At 44.3% G+C, this 26390-nt stretch overlaps 1 protein-coding gene across 5 annotated transcripts in view; it reads right to left on the bottom strand.

The window, feature by feature from the left end:
* The window catches only part of LOC118388275 (semaphorin-3F-like), a 122053-nt gene extending 95883 nt beyond the window's left edge, over positions 1-26170 (bottom strand). For 4 of the 5 annotated variants that reach the window (XM_035777152.2, XM_052526542.1, XM_035777154.2 and 1 more), the window contains exons 1-2: positions 25842-26170; positions 23845-24002 (exon numbers count right to left, since the gene is read on the bottom strand). In XM_035777152.2, the coding sequence (XP_035633045.1) occupies positions 23845-23959 (115 nt within the window). In that variant the 5' untranslated portion in view covers positions 23960-24002; positions 25842-26170. The remainder of the gene's footprint in view (positions 1-23844; positions 24003-25841) is intronic. The other variant, XM_052526543.1, reaches the window with a different exon arrangement.
* Positions 26171-26390: the final 220 nt, after the last annotated feature.

The following is a 26390-nucleotide window of genomic DNA, read 5'->3' as shown; positions in this document are numbered from 1 at the left end:
TGCGTATTTAAGATTGTGAGGAGAGCACTTTTAAGGAATAACCAGGCATCCTCTACTGACGGAATGAGGTCAATATCCTTCCAGGATACCTGAGCCAGGTCGATTAGAAAGGCCTGCTCACTGAAGTGATGAGGGGTGGTCATTTGACCGCAGACCCATTATGGATGCAGGCAGTGATCGCTGAGATCCTGGTCGAGGACATCAGAGGGGTATTTAGAGGGCAGGTTGGTCAGGATGATATCTATGAGTGTGCCCGTGTTTACAGATTTGGGGTTGTACCTAGTAGGTTCATTGATCATTTTTGTGAGATTAAGGGCATCTAGCTTAGATTGTAGGACGGCCGGGGTGTTAAGCATGTCCCAATTTAGGTCACTTAACAGTACGAGCTCTAAAGATAGATTTGGGGCAATCAATTCACATATGGTGTCCAGGTCACAGCTGGGCGCAGAGGGAGGTCTATAACAAGCGGCAATGGTGAGAGACTTGTTTCTGGAAAGGTGGATTTTTAGAAGTAGAAGCTCAAATTGTTTGGGCACAGACCTGGATAGTAAGACAGAACTCTGCAGGCTATCTCTGAATAGATTGCAACTCCGCCCCCTTTGGCAGTATATATCTTGTTGGAAAATGTTATAGTTAGGGATTTTTTATTGTCAGGATTTTTGGTGACCTTCCTATGCCAGGATTCAGACACGGCGAGGACATCTGAGTTGGCAGAGTGTGCTAAAGCAGTGAATAAAACAAACTTAGGCAGGCGGGTTCTAATGTTAACATGCATGAAACCAAGGCTTTTACGGTTACAGAAGTCAACAAATGAGAGCGCCTGGGGAATGGGAGTGGAGCTAGGTGCTGCAGGGCCTGGATTAACCTCTACATCACCAGTGGAACAGAGGAGGAGTAGGATAAGGGTACGGTTAAAGGCAATAGGAACTGGTCGTCCAGTGTGTTCGGAACAGAGAGTAAAAGGAAAAGGTTTCTGGGTGCGGAAGAATAGTTTTAAGGCATAATGTAGGGTATGGTAGGATGTGAATACAGCGGAGGTAAACCGAGGCATTAAGTGACAATGAGAGAGGTTTTGTCTCTAGAGAAATAATTTAAACCAGGCGAGGTCACCGCATGTGTGGGAGGTGGAACAAAAGGTCTAGCTAAGGCATATTGAGCAGGGCTGGAGGCTCTACAGCTAAATAAGAGAATAACCATGAACCAAAACAGCAATAGACAAGGCATATTGACATTAAGGAGAGGCATGCGTAGTCGAGTGATCATAGGGACCAGTGGATAGCTAGGCGAGCTGGAGATACAGCTATTCAGACAGCTAGCGGGCCGGGGATAGCAGGCTAGCAGAAGGGCCTTAGGGGGACTTCGCGACGGAATAGTCTGTTGTAGCCCCCTAGGACGGTTACGTCGGCAGACCAGTCATGTTGGATTGGCAGGGCTCCATGTAGGCAGTAAAAGGGTCCAGGCCAATTGGCAAAATAGGTATTGTAGCCCAAGAAATTGGCTGATGGACCTCTTCAGCTAACAGTCCGAAATACTCTAGACAGCTAACGGGCCACGGCTAGCAGGCTAGCAGATGGGCCTTCAGGGGATGTTGCGGCGGAGGAGCCTGTTGAAACCCCCTCGGGCAGATTACGTCAGTAGACCAGTCGTGATGGATTGGCGGGGCTCCGTGTCAGCAGTAAAAGGGGTCCAGGCCAATTGACAAAATAGATATTGTAGCCCCAGGAGTGGCTGATGCACCTTTTCAGCGAGCCAGGAGATGGGCCTAGCACGAGGCTAGTTCCAGGCTCACTGGTGCTTGCTTTGGGACAGAGACTTTAGCCTTGGATAGCAGCTAGTTAGCTGCGATGATCCATGTGAAAAGGTTCAGAGCTTGTGGTAGGAATCCGGAGATGCAGAGAAAAAGCAGTCCGGTATGTTCTGGGTTGAATCACGCTGTGCAGACTGGCAGGAGTTGACAGGGTTAAGGTTAGTTGATGACCGCTAGCAGTGGCTAACTGACTACTAGCTAGTAGCTAGTTAGCTGGCTAGCTGCTGTTGGGGTTCCGGTTCTAAGGTTTAAAAAATAGCAGATCCAAACCACATTGGGTGAGGAGAGTACCGTAATTTCCGGACTATAAACCGCTACTTTATTCCCACACTTTAAACCTTGCGGTTTATACAATGACGCGGCTAATTTATGGATTTTTCCCGCTTTCGCAAGATTCATGCCGCCGCCAAAAAACTGAGCACCGTCACATAATGTGATGTAAATCGAGCGCGCTCAAACTTCCCATCATTCTGATTACGGTAGTAATTTTTTCACCCTCATCAATGCATATGATGCAGCTTTCAAGTTGAAGGCGATCGATCTGGCTGTTGGAAAAGGAAATAGAGCTGCTGCATGGGAGCTTGGCCTTAATGAGTCGATTATAAGACTTTGTAAACAGAAGCGTGAGGAACTGACTCAGTGCAAAAAGACAACAAACCTTTCAGAGGGAAGAAAAGCAGATGCCCCAAAGTATTTGCAGCCACTCGACAACAGTGTAAATCGTGCATTTAAGATGGCGCTCCGTGTTCAGTGGGAGGCTTGGATGACAAGTGGGGAAAAATCATTCACTAAAACGGGCCGCATGTGAAGAGCAACTTATGGTCAAGTCTGCCAGTGGGTCCTGACAGCGTGGAGCATTGTCAAAAAATCCACTATCATCAACGGGTTTCGAAAGGCTGGACTGCTGCGTGTTGAAGGGGCAGCATGAGCTCAGCCGGGTATTTGCCTCCGGACGAAAGTGACGAGAGCGACAATGAAAACGATCCAACATCGTATGAAGCAATTCTGAGGCTATTCAACTCCGACACCGAAGGAGATGACTTCAGTGGTTTCAGTGCACAGGAGGAGGCTTGGTAGGCTACTGTTTTAATTTTTGTTACAAGCCATGTTTCGTTAAAGCCTATTTATTTTTGTTACAAGCCGTGTTTCGTTTAAAGGCTGTGTAAAGTTCATTTGTTTCAATGTACCGGTAGGCACCTGCGGCTTATAGACATGTGCGGCTTATTTATGTACAAAATACATATTTTTTAATAATTCAGTGGGTGCGGTTTATATTCAGGTGCGCTTAACCTCTTCAACCTATGGGGGCGCTATGTCATTATTGGATAAAAAGACGTGCCCGTTTTAAGCGCTATATTTTGTCACGAAAAGATGCTCGACTATGCATGGAATTGACAGCCTTGGAAAGACAAAACTCTGACGTTTCCAAAACTGCAAAGATATTATCTGTGAGTGCCCCAGAACAAATGCTACAGGCGAAATCAAGATGAAGTTTCATACAGGAAATGCCCAGATTCTGAAGGCGCTGTGTTCCAATGTCTCCTTATATGGCTGTCAATGCGCCAGGAATGAGCCTGCCCGTTGTGTCGTTTCTCCAAGGTGTCTGCAGCATTGTGACGTGTTTGTAGGCATATCATTGGAAGATTGACCATAAGAGACTACATTTACCTGGTGTTCCGCCCGGTGTCCTGTGTCGAAATTATTGCGTAATCTGTAGGTCCATGCACGTTCCATTTCTTCAGAAGAGTAAGTCAACTGCCACAAAGAATTTTATCGTCGATAGATATGTGAAAAACACCTTGAGGGTTGATTCTAAACATCGGTTTGCCATGTTTCTGTCGATATTATGGAGTTAATTTGGAAAAAAGTTTGCGTTTTAATGACTTCATTTTCGTTTTTTTTTTTACCCAAACGTGATGAAGAATGATGAAGAAAACGGACCGATTTGTCAACACAAATAATATTTTTTGTAAAAACGGAACATTTGCTATCTAACCGAGAGTCTCCTCATTGAAAACATCTGAAGTTCTTCAAAGGTAAATTATTTTATTTGAATCCTTTTCTGGTTTTTGTGAAAATGTTGCATGCTGAAAGACAGGCATAAGTCCTATGCTAGGCTATCAATACTGTTACACAAATGCTTGTTTAGCTATGGTTCAAAAGCATATTTTGAAAATCTGAGATGACAGTGTTGTTAACAAAAGGCCAAGCTTGAGAGCAAATAGATTAATTTCATTTCATTTGCGATTTTCATGAATAGTTAACGTTGCGTTATGGTAATGAGCTTGAGGCTGTAGTCACGATACCGGATCCGGGATGGCTCGACGCAAGAAGGTAATAGTCCAGCAATTACAGTATGTTGAAATTGAGGTTAAAAGTATACAAAATATATACGAAGAAAAAATATATATATACACGGGACGGGACAAGACAAAGACAAAGATGTCTGAACTGCTACGCCATCTTGGAAAATCTTGCATTTTTTTTTACAACATTTCTAGAATTTTCAATTGGGGCTCAAAAACACCAACACACCGCTATGGGAGATGCTCAGATAGGTTGGAGGAGAGGAAATATTAGTTGGAAGCATCTGTTTTTCTGTGGCCTGTAGGTTGAAGGCGGGTGGAAAAAAATAGTTTTATCTGCTGGGAGAAGCAACATGCATGACAGTGGGAAGTGGTGATCATGGTTCCTGCTTCTCTCCCTCTCTCTCTATGACAGTGATTCCCAGTCAGTGACACATTAAGGGGCTTAAAACTCTCTTATCACACACTATCAGACCTGCTACCAAATCAATAATCACGCCATCCGCTCTGGACCGGCAAGAAACCCAAACACAGACCATTCTACACAGGGAGTGGAGAGAGACGCACTTCTCCTATCTGGTTTTAGCCTCCCGCTCCAGAGTTCAATTTGACACCGACAAATGACTGCTCAGACTGTTCACACAGGAATAAGCTGGCCAACTCATGAAAAATAATACTGGGTCTTGTGATCTGGTGCAAAATATTAAGGGACAAAGCATGTAATTTCAATTGAATTTCTTGGGTAACTGTAGCCACAACAACATCGTCATGGTAACATAAGCGTGTTTAGCCTGGAGACTTCCTCTTGAAAGTTCAGAAACTCGACCTGCATGGACGTTTGGACACCTGTTAAAGTATTTAATTACTTCATGCGTAGGATAGATTAGGACTTTTTTAAATGTTTCTTATTGACCATCTTGTTGAATTATTACAATGATGGGCAGTAAATTAAATAATTATCTTAAAATGAATGGAGATATTAGTCCTAAGCAGACCAAAAGACTTCAGTGTCATCTAGGCCTATATTTATTCTGCCAGTGAGCAGAGGCAGACTTGAATTCTTCCCTGGCCCACGCTAAAAGTTCTTAATCTCTGAAGCTTTTATTACTGTTGCAACATAAGGATGTAATACTACATTTAACCGTATTCTGTTGGCTTGGTGATTTCACACTGCATTGAGAAATCCCAGTCCTCTAACTTAATTAATCTATTTGTTCTCTTCCCCAATCTTCTTGCAACATTGCACAGGGTATCCAGTACTGCACAGCACACTGGAAAAGTTGTAGTAGTTTTAAAACAGTTTAACCTTTCCACTTCTGTCAGTGGCAAGGAAAGAGACCTAGAAGATTTATAGAGATCATCTTTCCTTCGCCAACAGTAGGGCGGTTGTAAATTGCAAAGCTATCAAGAAAGCCTTTCCATCATTGGAATGCGTTCTGGTCTAAATTACTGTCTTAATTTGATTGTTAATGATGAATTAACCATTGATTTGCGGTTTAATTAAGCACAAACATGTTCAATAACAAGAACAACGTAATCTGGTCACGGATGTTAGTATGTAAATCTTGCTGTACGTAACCATTCCCTAGTGATGTTGGATTAATCAACAGTCAGGCTAATATATTCCAGACTGACAAGAGGTGATTATTGGTGAAAACCCTGCCTGTTACCTCCCCATCATCTTCATGCCAAAAGAGTTTGGTTTTGTTTCCTATCTCTTTGTTGCTCAACTGAGTGGACACCATTAAAAAGGACTCAGTCAGAACGAGGCTATAGAGAGAAGGCATGCCCTGAGAAGAAAATGCCATGCACACAATGGCCCCCGATTCACATGCGCTCAATGTACATCACCTCCTTTGAGACCGTAGAGCGCCACTTTATCTTAATGTGAACCATGGGGGCCAAAGCCAGCGTAAGGGATACCAGTGAAGATGTAAGGTATATTGTGGGTTGGTTCCAATAGAACAATAGCACTGGAATGGGTAGAACTATCACATGCTCTGACCGTTCCTGGGATTCTTAAAAATACTGTCTCTGCAGTACAATGGCATTGTGTAACTGATCATGACATGAATGTTCACCATGAGGTTCCCAGAGGACAGCAGACTCACATCACTGTATGGAAGGTTTAACGCTGGGTACAACGGAACACATCAATTCATGCAACGTGAAATTCTCAAAAACAGCTACGGATCATTTCCGAGTTCTGACTAAATATCATCCTAGCATGGGCACCAAGAGGGGGACGTGGAGAGAAAGAACGGAGAAAGTGAGAGGAAGAAAGAGAGAGAGAGATGCATTTAACCAATGTTGTCTGCCTCCTTGTGTTGAAGCCTCCTGGCTTCCCTTCAGACATGAATGAAGTCAGTGAATTGTGGACCAGCCCACATAAACGCCCCTCTACTGTTGAGACGTAGCACTCCTTTCACTGGGATTAGAAAGGAGGCGACACCACCAACAACAACAGCAACACATTGGGAACGGAGGCCTCTGTTCTTCTTTCTCATTCTCTCACAAACATACACACACACACATGCACACGCACCCACACACTTTTCCACACAGGCCCACATTGCCAGCATACCATTGGAGACACCTACAGAGGGTGCCTGAGAACAGGGGCATCTGACAAAGCAGGAGGGTTAGAGGGGAGTGAAGGGGAGTGAACGAGGCAGGACATGGGGAGAATCTTGGCATCATGTCAATGCAATCGCTACAATGACTGGGGATGAGAAGCCATCTCCTCCACCAACAATCAGCACATTATCCACGCAACAGAAACCCCATCAGTACATGAACCCAGAAAACAAGGTCTGGAACCCAGAAAACAAGGTCTGGAACCTCATGTCCCACCACACAGGGCCTAAAATCCCCCTGTTCCTTCATTCCAAATTCAGGACCTTCCCCTTCTCTATTATTCTTCCAGGAAGTGGTTCATTGGAGGGATCAGAGCCTTAGCCCACCCAAGGGTGATCTCTGAGGAGTGTCACTGCTCCTCAATGTTCTGACACCCACACTGACTGACTCTCACATGCACTCTGCCTTCCCTAGCCTGAAAGCCACAATGACTATGGAAAAGGGATGTGAAAACAAACCCAGTTGGATAGAGAACAATCCACCATGGATTCTTGGCCATGTACATTATGCTACGCCTGAAGCATTTGACTCAATGACACTACATCTGTGAGACCACACTTGTTGAATTGCTGTTCAGTTTCCTACAATATGCATATGCAGCATGAAAGGTGAGAGCTAACACTGGTTACAGGACGTGCGTGGTCCCATATCTAGTAGCTTCCACATTTATGTGGTGTGTGACCAAACCAGAGTGTGCCAGACAAAACACTTGCTCTGTTTATTTTGATGTAACATGGGTAAACATTGATGCCCTCCAAGTGCACCTGATGGATGAGCATAGAGGAGGGGTGAGGGGGAGGCTGTAGGGTGTGACCTTGTTGTTGGTTGGGTAGCAGTGAAAGGAACTGGGGCAAAATAGTGCTGTCACTGAGGTAGGAAAAGGAATGCTGCTGAGGCTGTTTTAAATCTAGCAGTGAAGCACAACTACAAACCTCCCTCCCACCAGATCAGCGTTTGCTCCCAACCACACTCTCCATCTCCAACCCTGATCCCTCTCATACTCCCAGAGACAGACAGCTAGTTGGTCCTCATCCCACCAAAATCATTGAGCTTAATGGGTTTCAGGGTGTTCCAATGGGCAAATTGTTTCTCTCTAGTGAACTTGTGTTCAAAGGTTCTGCAGCTGGGAGTGCTCCTGGGTGACACACACACGCACAAATGCGCAAACACACATGGTAGGGTTGCCTGAACTCACCCAGACCTGTTTCTTAAAGCTGCAATATGTAACTTTTTGGGTGACCTGACCAATATAAATGTCAGTTATAGATCAGTCATTCTCATTGAAAGCTAGTCTAAGAAGCTGTAGATCTGTTCTATGTGTGCTACTTCTATGCTTCCCCTTCTTAAGTTTTGTTTTTGTGTCTTTCACTTTTGGTTTTGTACATCAGCTTCAAACAGCTGAAAATACAATATTTTTGCTTATGGAAAATATATTTCACAGCGGTTTAGACGGTACACTAATTCTCTACACTATACTTGCTTGTTTTGTCACAAACTGAAATTAGGCAAACAATTTGAATTTTAGTAACCAGGAAATGGCAGAGTGATTTCTGTATAGTGCACCTTTAAACAGAACACACTATCCTCAAAGTAACTATTGATATTGCCAAACTCCTGCTTGAACAGAAAAACACTACACAGCTTCTCATTTAAGAATTATTAGTTGAGAGTTTCCCAACAGGCAATGCCAAGTCAGTTCACTGAGAAATACATACTCCCTAATGCTCAGTAAAATAGTAATTTCTCATTTTGGCAGACAACCACTTATATGGTCAGTGAGTGAATGGTATGGCTCAGTTATACTGTCCAGTCTCTAGTCCAAATTAGCTCACGTGCCAAGTGATCTGAAACAGTTGGTTTAACACAATTTGAATGACAATTCAAAAGTGTAAAGAAAGTCAGGGGTATGTTGATGTTCAGATAGGATCTAACAGTAGAGGAGAAGGCATGAGGTTACTGTCAGGACATTGGCATGAAGGTATCCCAGCACTCAACCACCATGAGCTAAACCATGTCAACCAACACTCAGAAACAGCTAATAAGAAACAGAGAGACAATCTGTTCTGAGTACGCCTCCAGCTCCCACGCTCCTCTCCTCCTCCTCCTCCTCATCCCGCCATCTATCCATCCTTCCATCTAGCCAGCCATGACCTTTCTAAGATAAGAGGCCTGACACTGATGCCCCTCCATCCATTAGTAGTGGAATAGCCAGCCCTCTCCAATCCCTCCCTCCAGGTTCAACCCATCACCTACTCTCTCCCTCACTCCCTTTTAGTCTCCCACGCCTTGCCTGAAGCACTTCCTTACTCCCTTCCTTACTCCCTTCCTTACTCCCTTTCTTTCTTTCTTTCTTTCTTTCTTTCTTTCTTTCTTTCTTTCTTTCTTTCTTTCTTTCTTTCTTTCTTTCTTTCTTTCTTTCTTTCTTTCTTTCACTCTTTCTCCCTCTCACCCTCTCTCTCCAGCACCATCTCCTCTCACCCCTTGTGTCTTCCCAGATGAATTCTCGCTCTCTCTCTTCCAGAGACAAGTCCAGTCCATCAGTTCATCATGTCCCGCTAAGTCTCACCACAAGGAGGAGAGCAGAGCCAGGCTAGCTCAGTCTCTGGTGATTAGTCACTCCACATTTAAAGTACATCACTGGGATGGGAAGAGAAAAGGCTCTCCCTCCTCCCCACCAACAATAGAGTACCATAGTATGAGTCATAATACCCATAACATCTTGAGGTCAAAAAGGGAAATAGTTCCAATTGTTTTTCCACCATAAATTTTCCCATATTTTTTTTTTTAGAAACACTTAAATAAGGGCTGTGTTTAGTGTAGGCTTACCCTGGCGTGACTTTTTGATAACCGTGTAAATCACTCTAGGACAAGGTGACTTTTATCATTATATTCAGCTCTATTTACCCCCCCAAATTAAATGCCAATTAGCTGCTAATGTGGCGATCAGAAATAACTACAAATGCTATGATGATCTGGATGAGACTGCCGAATAGAGGCAAAGGTAAGAATCTCTGGATTAACTATCTAATATTAGCTAAATGTAGTAATGAATAAATTGGCAACATTTCTTTAAATGTAAAATTCTGTGAACTGTCTTGTGCAAGTTATAAATTGACACAATAATTGTCAGCAAAGGTGTCAACTAGAGATGACGTGCAGGAGCTTGCAGGGATTTGTAGTCTTGCATGATGTCTACTTTGATGCTAATTATCATTTTAGTATCTGTGAGTAAATAGAGACGAATATATTGATAAGTCACCTTGTCCGAGAGAAATTGATACTATTATCAAAGTGTCACGCCAGGGTAAGTCTACACAAAACACAGACCTTATTTGAAGTGTTTCTAAAATCAACTATGGGAAAAATGTATGGTGGAAAAACGATTGGAACCATTTCCCTGTTTGACCGCTAGGTTTTATGGGTATTATGGCACCTCTACTGTTGGGCTCTTTAGGTCCATAACTAACTACCCTTGTACCTTTCCTCAGCCCCCTCCCACTTATAGACAGATATAATAAGTTAATACTATATACACTTGAAGTCGGAAGTTTACATACACCTTAGCCAAATACATTTAATCTGTTTTTCACGATTCCTGACATTTAATCCTAGCAAAAATTTGGCCCATTCCTCCTGACAGAGCTGGTGCAACCGAGTCAGGTTTGTAGGCCTCCTTGCTCGCACACACTTTTACAGTTCTGCCCACAAATGTTCTATTGGATTGAAGTCAGGGCTTTGTGATGGCCAAGCCAATACCTTGACTTTGCTGTCCTTAAGCCATCTTGCCACAACTTTGGAAGTATGCTTGGGGTCATTGTCCATTTGGAAGACCCATTTGCGACCAAGCTTTAACTTCCTGACTGATGTCTTGAGATGTTGCTTCAATATATTCGCATAATTTTCCTCCTCATGATGCCATCTATTTTGTGAAGTGCACTAGTCCCTCCTGCAGCAAAGAACCCCCACAACACGATGCCCCTCCCCCCGTGCTTCACGATTGGGATGTTGTTCTTCGGCTTGCAAGCCTCCAATTTTTCCTCCAAACATAATGATGGTCATTATGGCCAAACAGTTATATTATGTCGATATATAGGACTCGTTTTACTGTGAATATAGATACTTTTGTACCTGTTTCCTCCAGCATCTTCGCAAGGTCCTTTGCTGTTGTTCTGGGATTGATTTGCACCTTTCGCACCAAAGTACGTTCATCTCTAGGAGACAGAACGTGTCTCCTTGCTGAGCGGTATGACGGTTGCGTGGTCCCATGGTGTTTATACTTGCGTACTATTGTTTGTACAGATGAACGTGGTACCTTCAGGCGTTTGGAAATTGCTCCCAAGGATGACCCAGACTTGTGGAGGTCTACAATTTTTTTCTGAGGTCTTGGCTGATTTCTTTAGATTTTCCTATGATGTCAAGCAAAGAGGCACTGAGTTTGAAGATAGGCCTTGAAATACATCCACAAGTACACCTCCAATTGACTCAAATTACGTCAGTTAGCTTCTAAAGCCATGACATAATTTTCTGGAATTTTTCAAGCTGTTTAAAGGCACAGTCAACTTAGTGTATGTAAACTTCTGACCCACTGGAATTGTGATACAGTGAATTATAAGTGAAATAATCTGTCTGTAAACAATTGTTGGAAAAATTACTTGTGTCATGCACAAAGTAGACTGACTTGCCAAAACTATAGTTTGTTAACAAGAAATGTGTGGAGTGGTTGAAAACGGACTTTTAATGACTCCAACCTAGGTGTATGTAAACTTCCCACTTCAACTGTACATATCCCTCATATTCAACTCTGGACCCCGAAGCCAGTTCCACCGCTATTTTAAATTCTAACCCTCTAATCAGAGACTGATTTAGACCTGGGACACCAGGTGGGTGCATTTAATTATTAGGTAGAACAGAAAACCAGCTGGCTCTGGACCTCGTGGAGTAAGAGTTGAATACCCTTACTATATAGGACATCTTTTTTGTTTGTTATTGAAGTATAAATGACCAAAGTCACAATAGATTGCCATATATTTTCTGTTAATTACCTAAATTACTTTGGTAAATTATCAGTAGCTTTGCAACCCTAGCTGTCCTCCCTACTCCCCAGACATAACCAGTATCTCTAATAAGATAGCCAGTCAGCTGTCCTCCCTATTCCCCAGACATAACCAGTATCTCTAATAAGATAGCCAGTCAGCTGTCCTCCCTATTCCCCAGACATAACCAGTATCTCTAATAAGATAGCCAGTCAGCTGTCCTCCCTACTCCCCAGACATAACCAGTATCTCTAATAAGATAGCCAGTCAGCTGTCCTCCCTACTCCCCAGACATAACCAGTATCTCTAATAAGATAGCCAGTCAGCTGTCCACCCTACTCCCCAGACATAACCAGTATCTCTAATAAGATAGCCAGTCAGCTGTCCACCCTACTCCCCAGACATAACCAGTATCTCTAATAAGATAGCCAGTCAGCTGTCCTCCCTACTCCCCAGACATAACCAGTATCTCTAATAAGATAGCCAGTCAGCTGTCCTCCCTACTCCCCAGACATAACCAGTATCTCTAATAAGATAGCCAGTCAGCTGTCCTCCCTACTCCCCAGACATAACCAGTATCTCTAATAAGATAGCCAGTCAGCTGTCCTCCCTACTCCCCAGACATAACCAGTATCTCTAATAAGATAGCCAGTCAGCTGTCCTCCCTACTCCCCAGACATAACCAGTATCTCTAATAAGATAGCCAGTCAGCTGTCCTCCCTACTCCCCAGACATAACCAGTATCTCTAATAAGATAGCCAGTCAGCTGTCCACCCTACTCCCCAGACACAACCAGTATCTCTATTAAGATAGCCAGTCAGCTGTCCACCCTACTCCCCAGACATAACCAGTATCTCTATTAAGATAGCCAGTCAGCTGTCCACCCTACTCCCCAGACATAACCAGTATCTCTATTAAGATAGCCAGTCAGCTGTCCTCCCTACTCCCCAGACATAACCAGTATCTCTATTAAGATAGCCAGTCAGCTGTTCTCCCTATGCCAGGTGCCTGTCTCTGTCTCCCTCCTGTCCAAACTCGGTCTGTCTGTCTTTGTATATATGATGGCCATGTCTCAGCAGCATCATGGTAACAGAACCTAGCCCTGACAGACAGATGGTAATAAATTATGTCTGACTGGCTAAACAGGACCAGCAGGGCGAGAGAGAGGCACCCTTGACCCCCCATCACTGCCATCCCCTTAATTTCAGCCCTGGGGTCAAGCCTTGACCGCTAACCCCCAGAGAACTCCCACACACACATGGGGTCACATCTGGAGGGCCCATGGGGTTTGTGTCCTTGAGGAATCTACTCTTCCACTTTCTCCTCTCCCTCTCTCTCTCTGTCTTTCTCCTTCTCTTTCTCAAACAGACAGACACAAAGCCTACACACACCAACCACAACCTCAATCACATTCCCAATATTGAATTGGTATGAAGGTTAAATTGTCTCCCAAAATCCACTTTTAAAGTTCCCATTTATCTTAACTAGCAGACCTTTATCCTTGTTCATTTCAGACTCCATCTGTGTGCAGACACGACAACACACACCAGGGGAAATAAGACCAATCCAGAGATTGCATTAATTTCCCCTCTGAAGAGAGTAATTTGAAATCAGTTCGGTTTATTTGAGTGGACAAGTGGCAGGTAGTAACAGCCATGCTGCTATGGCAACCAAGCCAAAGAACTGTCACTGTCACACTCCACCTCCAAACATGGGCTCTGTTGCTGTTTCCACACACACACGCACGCACGCACGCACGCACGCACGCACGCACACACACACACACACACACACACACACACACACACACACACACACACACACACACACACACACACACACACACACACGCACACACACACACACACACACGCACGCTTGAAGAGATTAATATTCAAGCAGTCACCCTCCTCTGTCACTTTGAATCTTAAGAGAAACACTTCTTTAAAAATCCATTATCATCTATCTCTGTGACTTTCATCTGCAATGCTCCCCTTATCCTCCATCCCTCACCTTTCCACCGCTGTCTCAGTAGCAGGGGCTGAGGTTTACTCTATTACTCTACAGCCTCTGCCTCCATACTTTTTCATTAGAAGCAAAGGATCTGCAAGGGTTCACCAAGGAGTTTCTTACATTCATACAAGGAACAATAGTCAGAAGATCATTGATGCCTGTAGTCAATGGTCAATTGCATGTGAAAACAAAACACGTCCTAACATGGACAGTGTGGATGTCTGAATGTTCAGCGCTCCTTGGGTCCTGTTTTGAAGGGGCTAGAAAAATGAGACGACAACATCGCTGCATCTACTACTGTGGCTAAAGCCTATTTTTATCCTGTCTGTCATATTTCGATTGGATAAAAAGGCCGCAGCAGACACCAAGACACACACACACACACACACACACACACACACACACACACACACACACACACACACACACACACACACACACACACACACACACACACACACACACACACACACACACACACACACACACACACACACACACACACACACACGCCCATCAGAGACCGGTAGTCTCACACCCCTGCTGAGCGTTGAAACCCTTTGCACAGCAGAGAGTGTGAAACAGAAGGGCCATTTATCAAGCATGCCAAAGTGGCCCCATGTGAAGAAGACTATGGTCTACATGTGATTTTGCATTCTGAAAAAGCATTTCATGTATAGGGAAAACTAAAAACTGCACTGTGGGAAAACCAGAAAAGCTTTATCCGATCTGGTTTCATGGTTGCCAGAATTCTAATCAAAACATAATTCCACAGATGCACACATGCATAGATAGTCAAATTCATAAGGGTACATAAAGAAGTTATCTTAAAACATCAGGCCTGTTACCTTACATGCCCTAGGGAGCATAAAAGTAATGGGGAGGGAAAAACTGTTGAAAGGTTATATCAATCTGGGTGAAATAAAGAGAACGGAGTACAGAAGGCTGTGAGAATGAGGAGAACATGGGAGAGCGTGGTGTGTGTAGGAGAGTACTATAAGAGTAAAGAAGGCTGTGAGAATGAGGAGAACATGGGAGAGCGTGGTGTGTGTAGGAGAGTACTATAAGAGTACAGAAGGCTGTGAGAATGAGGAGAACATGGGAGCGCGTGGTGTGTGTAGGAGAGTACTATAAGAGTACAGAAGGCTGTGAGAATGAGGAGAACATGGGAGCGCGTGGTGTGTGTAGGAGAGTACTATAAGAGTAAAGAAGGCTGTGAGAATGAGGAGAACATGGGAGAGCGTGGTGTGTGTAGGAGAGTACTATAAGAGTAAAGAAGGCTGTGAGAATGAGGAGAACATGGGAGAGCGTGGTGTGTGTAGGAGAGTACTATAAGAGTAAAGAAGGCTGTGAGAAGGAGGAGAACATGGGAGAGCGTGGTGTGTGTAGGAGAGTACTATAAGAGTAAAGAAGGCTGTGAGAATGAGGAGAACATGGGAGAGCGTGGTGTGTGTAGGAGAGTACTATAAGAGTAAAGAAGGCTGTGAGAAGGAGGAGAACATGGGAGCGCGTGGTGTGTGTAGGAGAGTACTATAAGAGTAAAGAAGGCTGTGAGAATGAGGAGAACATGGGAGAGCGTGGTGTGTGTAGGAGAGTACTATAAGAGTACAGAAGGCTGTGAGAATGAGGAGAACATGGGAGAGCGTGGTGTGTGTAGGAGAGTACTATAAGAGTAAAGAAGGTTGTGAGAATGAGGAGAACATGGGAGAGCGTGGTGTGTGTAAGAGAGTACCATAAGAGTAAAGAAGGCTGTGAGAAGGAGAACATGGGAGAGCGTGGTGTGTGTAGGAGAGTACTATAAGAGTAAAGAAGGCTGTGAGAATGAGAACATGGGAGAGCATGGTTTGTGTAGGAGAGTACTATAAGAGTAAAGAAGGCTGTGAGAATGAGGAGAACATGGGAGAGCGTGGTGTGTGTATGTGAGTACTTTAAGTGACTGACAGGAAGACTCTTTCCTCTTCTCTCTCTCTCCATTTTAACTTCACCACAATGTCTCTCTCCCATCCATCCGGTTCAACAGTGCCCTTTCCATGTCATGCCACCTCCGTGCCCATTCCATTCTGCAGCCTGTCCATAGACTGGGTTACGTTAGACAGGCTGATGAGCTGATCCCTGAGATGAGGGAATCTGTCCTTTTCCTGTACACAGGAACAGCTCTGACTCTAATTAAAAGGCCTGGCTATCCCAAACCACAGATTAAGAATAATAAAAACGCAGTGATTCTGATTTAATTTGGATGGTATGTCTTTATAACTCTATGGAGAGAGATTGCAGCATGATTAATTAAATACTTAGTTATGGGCTCTGTCTGATCACTGTCGCCTGCTGTCATGAAATACTCTGCTCACACGGGTATAAACAGCATCAGCCTGCCTGCTTTTAATTTTTCATTTGCTGTTCATTCCCTTTGATTGAGAAGAATAGTCTTGAAGTGCTTAAAGTCTTTCTTTTAAAATCCATGACATCACTTTGAGGGAAGAGACAGGGATCATAGCTATACGGTAGTACTATACCAGCAGTCAGATTCATCATTATGCAACAGGGCTGACATAAAACCACACAGAACAGAGGAGATTTAACACGCTTTATTTTCCCTCGGGCCTGTGATCCTAGTTACCGTGACGGTGACGCTGTGACAGAGCTGGTATGTCAAACCCTTCCGCCCTGAGAGGCCTACCCCCCCCACCACCACCTTACGGCCATCTCCCCTTTCCCCTTTGAAGCTTGCTAAAACAGGGTGCCCATGCTGTGCTAGGTAATCCCCACTCCTCCCTCCCTCCCCCTGCCTCCCCTCCCCTCCCTGCTTCTTCCTCCCCTCCCTGCCTCTGCCTCCCCTCCCTGCCTCTGCCTCCCCTCCCTGCCTCTGCCTCCCCTCCCTGCCTCTGCCTCCCCTCCCTGCTTCTTCCTCCCCTCCCTGCCTCTGCCACCCCTCCCTGCCTCTGCCACCCCTCCCTGCCTCTGCCAACCCCTTACCAACAAGCAACAAGAGAGGGTGTGAGGAGGAGAGGAAGAGGAGGATATAGAGAGAAACAGAGACAGACACTATATTTAGAGCTCAAGCTGTCACCTTCTGTTTTCCCTCCTCGAATAATCAGTCTGACAGCACGACTCCTGCAGAGCAGAGGTTGCCGGGATGCAGTACGCCCCCCGCCCCATAACCATCTCTAGAGAGAGAGACACAGCCAAGGTAATAATGTTTGCTGCAGGCTTGCGTGCCACAGCCACTGAATATAATTCTGTTGAAGCAATTTTTCAAAGACCTGAGAGTTAAAAAGACAGTCACAGAGTAAAGGAGTGACTGGTCTAGACAGTAAATGTGTGTCAGCATGGTCAGTGATGGTCAGCATGGTCAGTGATGGTCAGTGATGGTCAGCATGGTCAGTGATGGTCAGTGATGGTCAGCATGGCCAGTGATGGTCAGTGATGGTCAGCATGATCAGTGATGGTCAGTGATGGTCAGTGATGGTCAGCATGATCAGTGATGGTCAGTGATGGTCAGTGATGGTCAGTGATGGTCAGCATGATCAGTGATGGTCAGTGATGGCCAGTGATGGTCAGCATGGTCAGTGATGGTCAGCATGGTCAGCATGGTCAGTGATGGTCAGCAAGGTCAGTGAGGGTCAGCGATGGTCAGTGATGGTCAGCTTGGTCAGCGATCGTCAGCATGGACAACATGGTTAGCATGTTCAGCATGGTCAACATGGACAGCATGGTCAGCATGGTCAGCATGGTCAGCTTGGTCAGCGATGGTCAGCTTGGTCAGCGATGGTCAGCATGGTCAACATGGTCAGAATGGTCAGCTTGGTCAGCTTGGTCAGCATGGTCAGCATGATCGGCGATGGTCAGCATGGTCAGCATGGTCAGCTTGGTCAGCTTGGTCAGCATGGTCAACTTGGTCAGCTTGGTCAGCGATGGTCAGCATGGTCAGCGATGGTCAGCATGGTCAGCGATGGTCAAGCACAGACTCACTACATGCTGCCGTTGAACTAAAATATCAGAGCACCCGTCGTGACCCACGTGACACAGGGACTGACCGCACTCACTGCACTTGACTTGGCTTGTCTGAGCCCATTCCGAAAACATGCTGCTTATATGTATTAAACATTTGCTATCCTGGACATCTATTATAAACGCTGTATACATGCACAGCTGGCAGAGCGGAGCGAGCGATAGGGAGGGAGGGAGGTGGGATGCAGATTAGAGATGACATGGCATATATCTGTGCAGAGTAAGGGGACGGAATAGCGCAGTTTGAGCAGGGAGAGGAGAGGACGGCAGGCAGGGGCCTTTCACACTGATGTACTAGCTACAGCACGTCCGCTGCCTCTTACTTACATAGTGTGTCTGACATAGCACTCTCTATCCTTACCTAACCGCAGTGGCTCTCTGTGTCAGATGGGTTTGATGAATCTGTCTTCTGGAGGTGGGAGTGTTTCCATTAATAAGTAATTATGCAAATCATCAGGATATAAAAAGACTGCAAATGTGTTCTGTTTTCATTCTGTCACATCTTGCCTGTCCCTGTTCATATGGTTTAATGTCATGGAATCAGAATGAACTTTCAGACCAAATGAGCACTTAGACAAATAGCAGCCGCCTCTACCTGCTCTGAAAATTAACTGTGAGTAATCCCAAGTAGCAGACATAACTGGAGACCCAGACACGGTCTCCCCAGTGATTATTATACCTTGACAAAGCTTCTTGTCATCTTCAGTGAACCATGGTTTTAAACAGTTGAACCAGCCAGTGGATACAGTATATCCAAACTGATTGTCGAGCAATAACCCTTGTACCTTACATGTTTTGGTTCTGTTCTTATTGGGAGTGTTACACTCTGAAACCATGTCTCTGTCTGTCTCTCTCTCTCTCTCTCTCTCTCTCTCTGTCTGTCTGTCTGTCTGTCTGTCTGTCTGTCTGTCTGTCTGTCTGTCTGTCTGTCTGTCTGTCTGTCTGTCTGTCTGTCTGTCTGTCTGTCTGTCTGTCTGTCTGTCTGTCTGTCTGTCTGTCTGTCTGTCTCTGTCTGTCTGTCTGTCTGTAGCCCAGGGAAGGTTTTGTTCTGCCCAGAAAAACTTAGGAAAGCAGTGGGCATAGTCACCTTGAGACTGTCTCTTGACAGGTTAGCTGTGGACAAGATTCCATCAGATCATTGATTGCCATGGGCCTCTGTTCTGGTAAGGCTGGGGCACTTAGCTCTAGCTCTAGTGTCACAATGGACCCAACTAAATAGGAACCTAGGAGCCTGGAAGAGAGATGGATGGAGGCCTACTCTGCCAGTCTGGACATGGGCATCTAACTGTCTCCGTTTCACTCTCACACTCACAGACACCCATCCACACAAAGACCACACACACACATTCCCACCTCGTGTCCATTACATGGAGACCGGACTGTGGCCTTTTCCCCTGTCACTCTTGCCTTTCTTTCTTGGCTGGCCATCTCTCTCTCTTAGGCCCTGACAGGGGTGGAAAGCTCAGCTCAAGGCTGGCTCTCAGACAGACTGCGCACAAATAGACTGCCATAATGCTCTCCCTTTCAGTAGACATGTCAGCAAGGGTTTCAGACAACCCATACAGTATAGTAACTAACCGCAGGCAGGCGGAAAGCTGAGAGAGCACCTCCAGCAAGGCATTTAACCATGAATAGGCTTTCCTCTCTTACCAGCCACAGTAGCCATGTCTGCATGTCCGCCCACATTTCTTTCTCTAATCTAAGAAACCTGGGCTATTGTAATCGTAGAGCCGTAGAGAGACACTGAGTGAAGTCTAAGTGAAGTTCACTGTGAGTAGTAGCATAATTCACATAATAGGGAAGCAGAAATATAGCCAGAGCTGATCTGTGTGCTAATATATTCCACCCTGAGAGCACAGACAGGAGAGGTGAGCTAACACTGAGCTCTTTGTGCTACTGTGATAATCACTTAACCATTAAGTTACATGATAGAGAAAGAGAGAAGCCAGGGGAAGTTGAAATAACCTTGAGATTCTGTTTGAGAAATAGTCCAATTATATGACTGTCTGGCCGTGCATTTTCTCCCCCATTTAGAGTGTTCTATTTCCCTCCCGCCCTCCCTCACCACCAACTCTGTTTCCAGGTGTTTCACCCTGGACCAAAGGCAAAAGGAAAACAACGTTAAACACTTTCGAATGTGACTGAAGATTAGCGCAACGAGCTATTACTAGCTAATATGCTCCCATTCTCCCAAGGTGTGTGTGTGTGTGGGGGGTGCAGTTAGTGTGACTGGCTCCTGTTTTGGGGTCATGACCCCTGAGGAGCCCCACACCTTGAAATAGCACGTGATTATAGAGCTTGTTGGAGGATAAATATAAGAGTTCTTCTCTCAGAGGCTGAAACCAGTCAGTCCTATTAGCTCTTTACAAATAAAGATGGCAATGGGTACCCTTAATAAGGAACACAACGGTGGTGCTTTGTTTGTGCTTGTAACATTGTATTACAACGTCCACCATCCACAATTCCCACTGGCCCCAAAAGAAAAACACGCAACCAAAAACGGGAGAAAGTGTGTCTAATAAAAAGCATGAGCTGGAGCTCCCCCGGAGGACATGATGTAGTGTCGAGGTGCTGACGAACAGAGAATAAACTGGAAGCTAGAAAAACAAAGAATGTCACACACTCCATTAGTATAACCTCCCAATCATTTATTGGATAAAAAAACACCAACGTTTCGGCATAACTGTGCCTTCTTCAGGGTGTCTATATGTCTACCACACTTTCTGTTCTTTGAAAACCTAAGCGCCCACTTTATCTTCATAACCTTAACATGTGTTTGCTAACCAGCCTGCGATAAGCATTTAGAAAAGGCTTTAACGTGTATGCGAGCATGTAAGTGTATTTTTGCGTGTGTGACTAACTGGGAGCATTGTGTTCAACAGTGCTTTATTGTATTCAATAGGTGTAAATGGTGTGTATGTCTGTTTTCGTCACCATTCATCTCATACTACTAAAGCAGTGTGGGAGATGATCGATGCTTACGAGTCCTGAGTGGACATTCCTTTACTCTCAGTTGCTGTTTACTCTTCCCTTATCACGAGTGATAACTCACAGCCCTGCACCGCCTCTGACCCCCTCACTGGCTGCTTTTATAGACCTCACTATATACTACAGACAACTGATATAAACTTACATAGAGAGCTCAGTGCTGATAGGGACTTAAGCTACTTCAATTCAATAATTGAAGATAAGGTAGGTGGACTGATATTATGGACAACATTCAACAGAAACTATAGACAGATCTGGGACCTTTACTCAAAAAAAAAAATCTGAATCAAGCAAAACTGAAAATGTCAGTTGAAAAAATAAATATGATATAACAATTTATAGCTCAGAATGATAGAAAACTACATTTTAAACAACATGGGCAACAATTCCCGAGAGAGCATTTTGCTTTGTGTCTTTTGTTAACCATTGTGCTGGGAAATAATCATAGGGAATGTGCTGTCATGTCACAATGGAGTTATGTGATGGCTACCTAGCATGTGACGTGTCTCTCCCCTCTCCCCCCCGGGCCATCCTTTAGCATGTCAATCCTGCACGCTTTCACTCATGTAGCAGAAAGCTTTTCTGTCTCCGCTCAGGAAAAAAACGACAGAAGATAAGAGATTTAAAAAATTTCTATGAAAATAGAACCTGAATTTTGAGCTGTGAAATGGAGACAGTAAATGGCAATGTGAACTAATATGACTTGAATATGGATTCAACCAGTGTAGTAGCTGAAAACGGCCTCCTACACATGCATGTGATGCATCAGTCTGGCAGACCACTGTCTCTGTGAGATAATCTGTAGCGCAAGTTACCTGAGTGAGTTGACTGATGGACACATCCATCTTTCCTCTCCATGTAGCAGGAGCCTACATGAACTCAAGTCCTCAATCAAAGGAAATAAATGATCTCTAATGGCCCCTGCCCTTTACTCCATGTGTTGATGTTTCAGGTGCATGCCATGTCTGTGCTTTTATGTTTATACACACAGTTAAATCTGTGTGTGTCTGTGTTGCAAGGCACCCGCACGCAGCTTCAAAGCAATCAATAATGCCAGAAATACTAAACAAACTCCTGAACGAGCTTCAGTTAAGCCACCTGACAGTCTGAGTCCTCAGCAGAAAGGACTGGCCCAAGTCTAACCACACTGATGACCAGCAGGTGGTCGACAGCAACTACAACTCATCCAAGATTATGACATATAATAACACAAAACAGTACATGAGAAAAAAATATTTAGAACAAACTGTCTACAAGTCTGACATTGAAACTGGAGGGGAAGGTTTCAACCTCAGTGTTTGACAATAGACCAACCGGATTAGAGAATACTTTTGGACCACCAGACCACACTGGCGGTATTAGCCAGAAGTAACACTGATGCCACAGGTTAGGATTCACATTTAGGCAACACAATGTACTGTACCACAACTGCTTCAATAGACAGAGATTGCCATCATGAAAAAGTAGGTGCAAGAGGTTGTGTAAAGCTTGGAGTGTCGAAATCAAAAAGCTTGTTTAAAAACAGTTGGATGGCTAGAAAGAGATTAGTTGCATTTTTAAGAGGTTAGATTTACACTTGTTAAAATTCAGCTAAGCACCCTTGGCAAGCTCCAAGGAATCTTGACCCCATGGATATGCTTTTTAAAATGTGTAGCAAAACAATTGGCTCACCAAGGTCCATAAAGGAATCAATATGGGCACATTTAAAAGCAATTCCCCTCAGCGTGAGCCAAAATGACACAATTAGAAAATGTGCAGCTCCTGTTCAATTCTAGTCACCAACAAAGTAAAGATGCTCTGTCAAGCATATAGGTCTCTCAAAAACCAATTAAAAACAAAAAAGGAACTAATTGAAAGGAAATGGGAAAGAAATGACCAATTTGGAGCAGTGTGATTGTGAAAACAAACTTGATTAGAGAGTGAGAACAGACAGGGAGAGAGAGAGAGAGAGAGAGAGAGAGAGAGAGAGAGAGAGAGAGAGAGAGAGAGAGAGAGAGAGAGAGAGAGAGAGAGAGAGAGAGAGAGAGAGAGAGAGAGAGAGAGAGAGAGAGACTCAGGTTGCCCAATTCTACATACTTGCAGACAAAATGGAAAAGTGCAGAATCTCATCTCTGTCCCCAAGTGAGGTGATGAGGATTTAAAGTCATCTGGAGGCTTTGCGAGTCCTCTGCTCCTTTGAGCTCCAACCCAGGGTTCACCTAACGATTAGCCTACAGATGCAGGATATTAGTTTGAGGCCATTTGCTACAGCAGGAAAATAATCCTGTAGCAACAGGAAATGTGAAATAAGTGGATTATAATTAATACATTTCTGTAAGGGTTGATACATTTTTCATAAGGGAAGATTTTCAAAGTGGAGATTAAAAACTTCAGAAGCCTTTTTATACCTCAAATACACGACAAGTTTTACATTCCCTTCAATTCCCTGCAACAGGGTGATCAAAGTAAGCCCCTACACTTGTAAATAGACACAGCAATTAGGTCTACAAGACATTAGAGATGATGTCCATAAAGAACCATTTTGAAGGTACAGTTCAAAACACAGACAGGGCCTCATGTGACATTGAAAGGCATTCATAATACGCTGGGCCCCTCTAAATGTGGACACGGCCAAGTGTTGAATCCAACTTCATTCCAGAGGGGAGCTGAGGGCAGGCAAAGCCCTGTTGGAGGACTGTGCTCGTCAGTCAGTCAGTCGGTTTAATGAAGATGTGCTCTCTGATCTCTGAACAGTAGGAACAAACAGCACCTCTCCTCATCTCTCTCATCGCCCCCTCTCTCAACAGATAATCAGGTTTCAGCCAGAGAGAGAGGGATGGGCACTGACTGACACCATGGTGTGCCAAAATAAGCGCATAGCTGGCTATAACGGCAGTCTAGTCCCCCTAAACCCTACATTTCACCAAGAGCAGACAAAGCTAGGAGGAACTGTGAAAATAAAAACATAGAAGCAACCACAAGAGTTCAGATACAAGGACATTCTATCCACCTGTTTTTAGTCACGGAGAACCACACAAACTATTTGAGATATCTGAAAGTGTGAGTGGCTTACCTTTGAAGGAGAGGAAAACCCGAGGGGCAGAGAGGGGCTCAATGGGCAGTGTGGGCAATGCTTCGGCCGACAGGGCCAGCAAGGTGGACAGCCACCATAGTTTGTCCCACAGCATGGTCCCTCCGCTTCCAGAAACAGAGGAGAAACAGTCCAGGAAGCTGGGGGGAGAAAGAGAGGGAGAGAGAATGATCAGCTCTGTACCACACCCCATACTCACACCCGCAACACACTGGACCTACTAACTCCTTCTGAGTTAGGGTTCTGTGCCATTTTTCACGAAAAAAAGTGTTGCATGTTGTAACTATCAACACTAAGTGAATGTTTATGCATCCATAGAGGATATTTATCATACAAATTCCATCTTTCACTGTCACACCTCTTATAAAAAGGGAAGTGTTGTTGAGGGGGGATACATCACAGATGAGATCTGCAGTGTCTTGTCCTCCCAGGTAAGTCGGTACAGGTACAGACCACTACAAAGCAACAGAGAACGTAAATGTAGGGATGAAATTGTTGGGGCGCGGTACGAGATCGGCGTTCGTTCACATTGAATTACAGTTTCCCCTTCAACTATTCTGCATCTTCATGAATCTAATTTTACTCCCGAGACCCCCGCAACATCCCCATCGCTGTCACATTCTATAACCCACCACTCCACAGTCCCCTCCTCCCCAGCGTCTCCGCAGACCCCTGAGAGCAAAGAGCACCAGAAAGAAGTGTTACCGCATCCCTAAAAAACGTAGGTCTGGCGGGTCTGCCCCGCTAACCGATGCCCTGTCACGCAAAAAAAAAGACCTCATACACGCATATAGGTTTACTTTTATGCCCAGTGAACGAGTCTGTTGTCAAATATGTTACCTGGAGACATTTTACGCAGACGTAGCACAGCACACTGGCATCTCCAAAAATGGACAGTAATCTCAATAATAACACCTGCGACGTTTAATTAATTAAGGTGACATGATAAAAGCCTATGATTAACCTAATGTGGTAATTTAACAAAACACCCCGTAAGTAGAGATAATGTTAATATTAAGGCTGATTTATGAGGCTTGGAGCTCATAAAGGCTACTCAAAGACATGTTTTGCCATCTAATCCCTCCTGCATGGCACTGTTCTGCTCGTAACGCGGGTCAACAGGGTATGAGGTCAAGCAGTCACGAAGGGATTTAGGATCAAGTTCCCAATGAGAGCCTCAACCCTCCAGGTTAGGACAGACCTCCAAGCGTAAAATTCCAAATTATAGCCTGCCATTTTGCCCAAATAAAGCGCGTTTAAAATGATACGACATTGTTATTGCTAAACATTCATTATTCCGTTGAGAAGTCTGTGCAATAAGTTAAATTAGGCAACACTTAACATTTCAGACTGGCTTTAACTGGGAAATGCTTGTGTTATAACAGAATAACAACATTCTATTGACTGTTTTAAACCACCCACTAATAGCAGCACAGATTTCTACAGCCTGTTGGATAATGAAACTCGAGCGCTATAAAATGCTCGCTTCTTGCCACGCTCTTGAGAAGTACAGCAGCTCAAAAGACCATGCAAGAGCTCCCACAGCAGTTTGAAATGCAGAGAAATCTGCAAAGAATCCAAACGGGTTAATTATGGATAGTATCATGCGATAGTCTACTACGGGGACTGAAAGCTTAGGCTATATTGTTCCTCATGCCGGCACAATGCAACAAAATAATACATTATCATAATATGAACAATAAAAAGAAACCATTAAAACTGGATTTGATTACACAAAGCATTAGCTTCTTATTTGTCTTCATCAGTAGACTTAAAATAGTATATATTATTATAGACAATAGGCCTAATTCACCAATTATTGTTCGACTCAATTACTGGAGCCATTGTGTTTTGATTGTAATATCTTAGGATAATAAATAATTCAACATGGACATATGAGTCATGATTTGACTGAAAAAGCTTAGGCCCTATGTATCAAAACATTAGAGCTAAATAAAGAAGCCTACAGTTGTGCCTACCTGGTTATTATTGCCCGGTGTAAATGATGTTGAATCCAGTTATACAAGTCATTGAGAAGGTAGTAAACAAAATCCTATTCAATTATTCTTCTCAGTGTAGCCTACGAATGAAGCAGCGGACATCCTGCACGATTCCCTGGTAACAAATATATAGGTTCCAAATGAACTTGTTAATCACCTCAGCTTGCAATATTTGTGTCCTCTATGCTCTTTTCTCAGTCTATTGTGTACAATCCCACTTTGTTGTTCTCATAATGAGCGTTATTCCTTGAAATGGAGTAATTGCTAAAGTTGAAACGCGCCGCACGCAACACAGCTCTGTAAGCTACTGAAGGGGAAACGCATTGGCAGGTGGATACAGTGCGCTCGCCGGTATCCTGCATAGACACACCCATGGGGCGGGAACTTACCTTAGCAGCGACGCCTCTGTACCTCCCTCTTGAGAATAAACTGGAACACAACCGCAAGATTTCACGTCTACAATATCCAGGGTCCACAGGTATAATAACTTCAAAACTTGACGTTTCTGAATATATACTGGACAAAAAT

Source organism: Oncorhynchus keta, chromosome 10 (assembly GCF_023373465.1).
Source record: "Oncorhynchus keta strain PuntledgeMale-10-30-2019 chromosome 10, Oket_V2, whole genome shotgun sequence".
In the NCBI taxonomy this organism is placed as follows: Eukaryota; Metazoa; Chordata; class Actinopteri; order Salmoniformes; family Salmonidae; genus Oncorhynchus; species Oncorhynchus keta.
The sequence above is the reverse complement of the archived record's forward strand: the minus strand, read 5'-3'. Positions and strand labels throughout refer to the sequence as shown.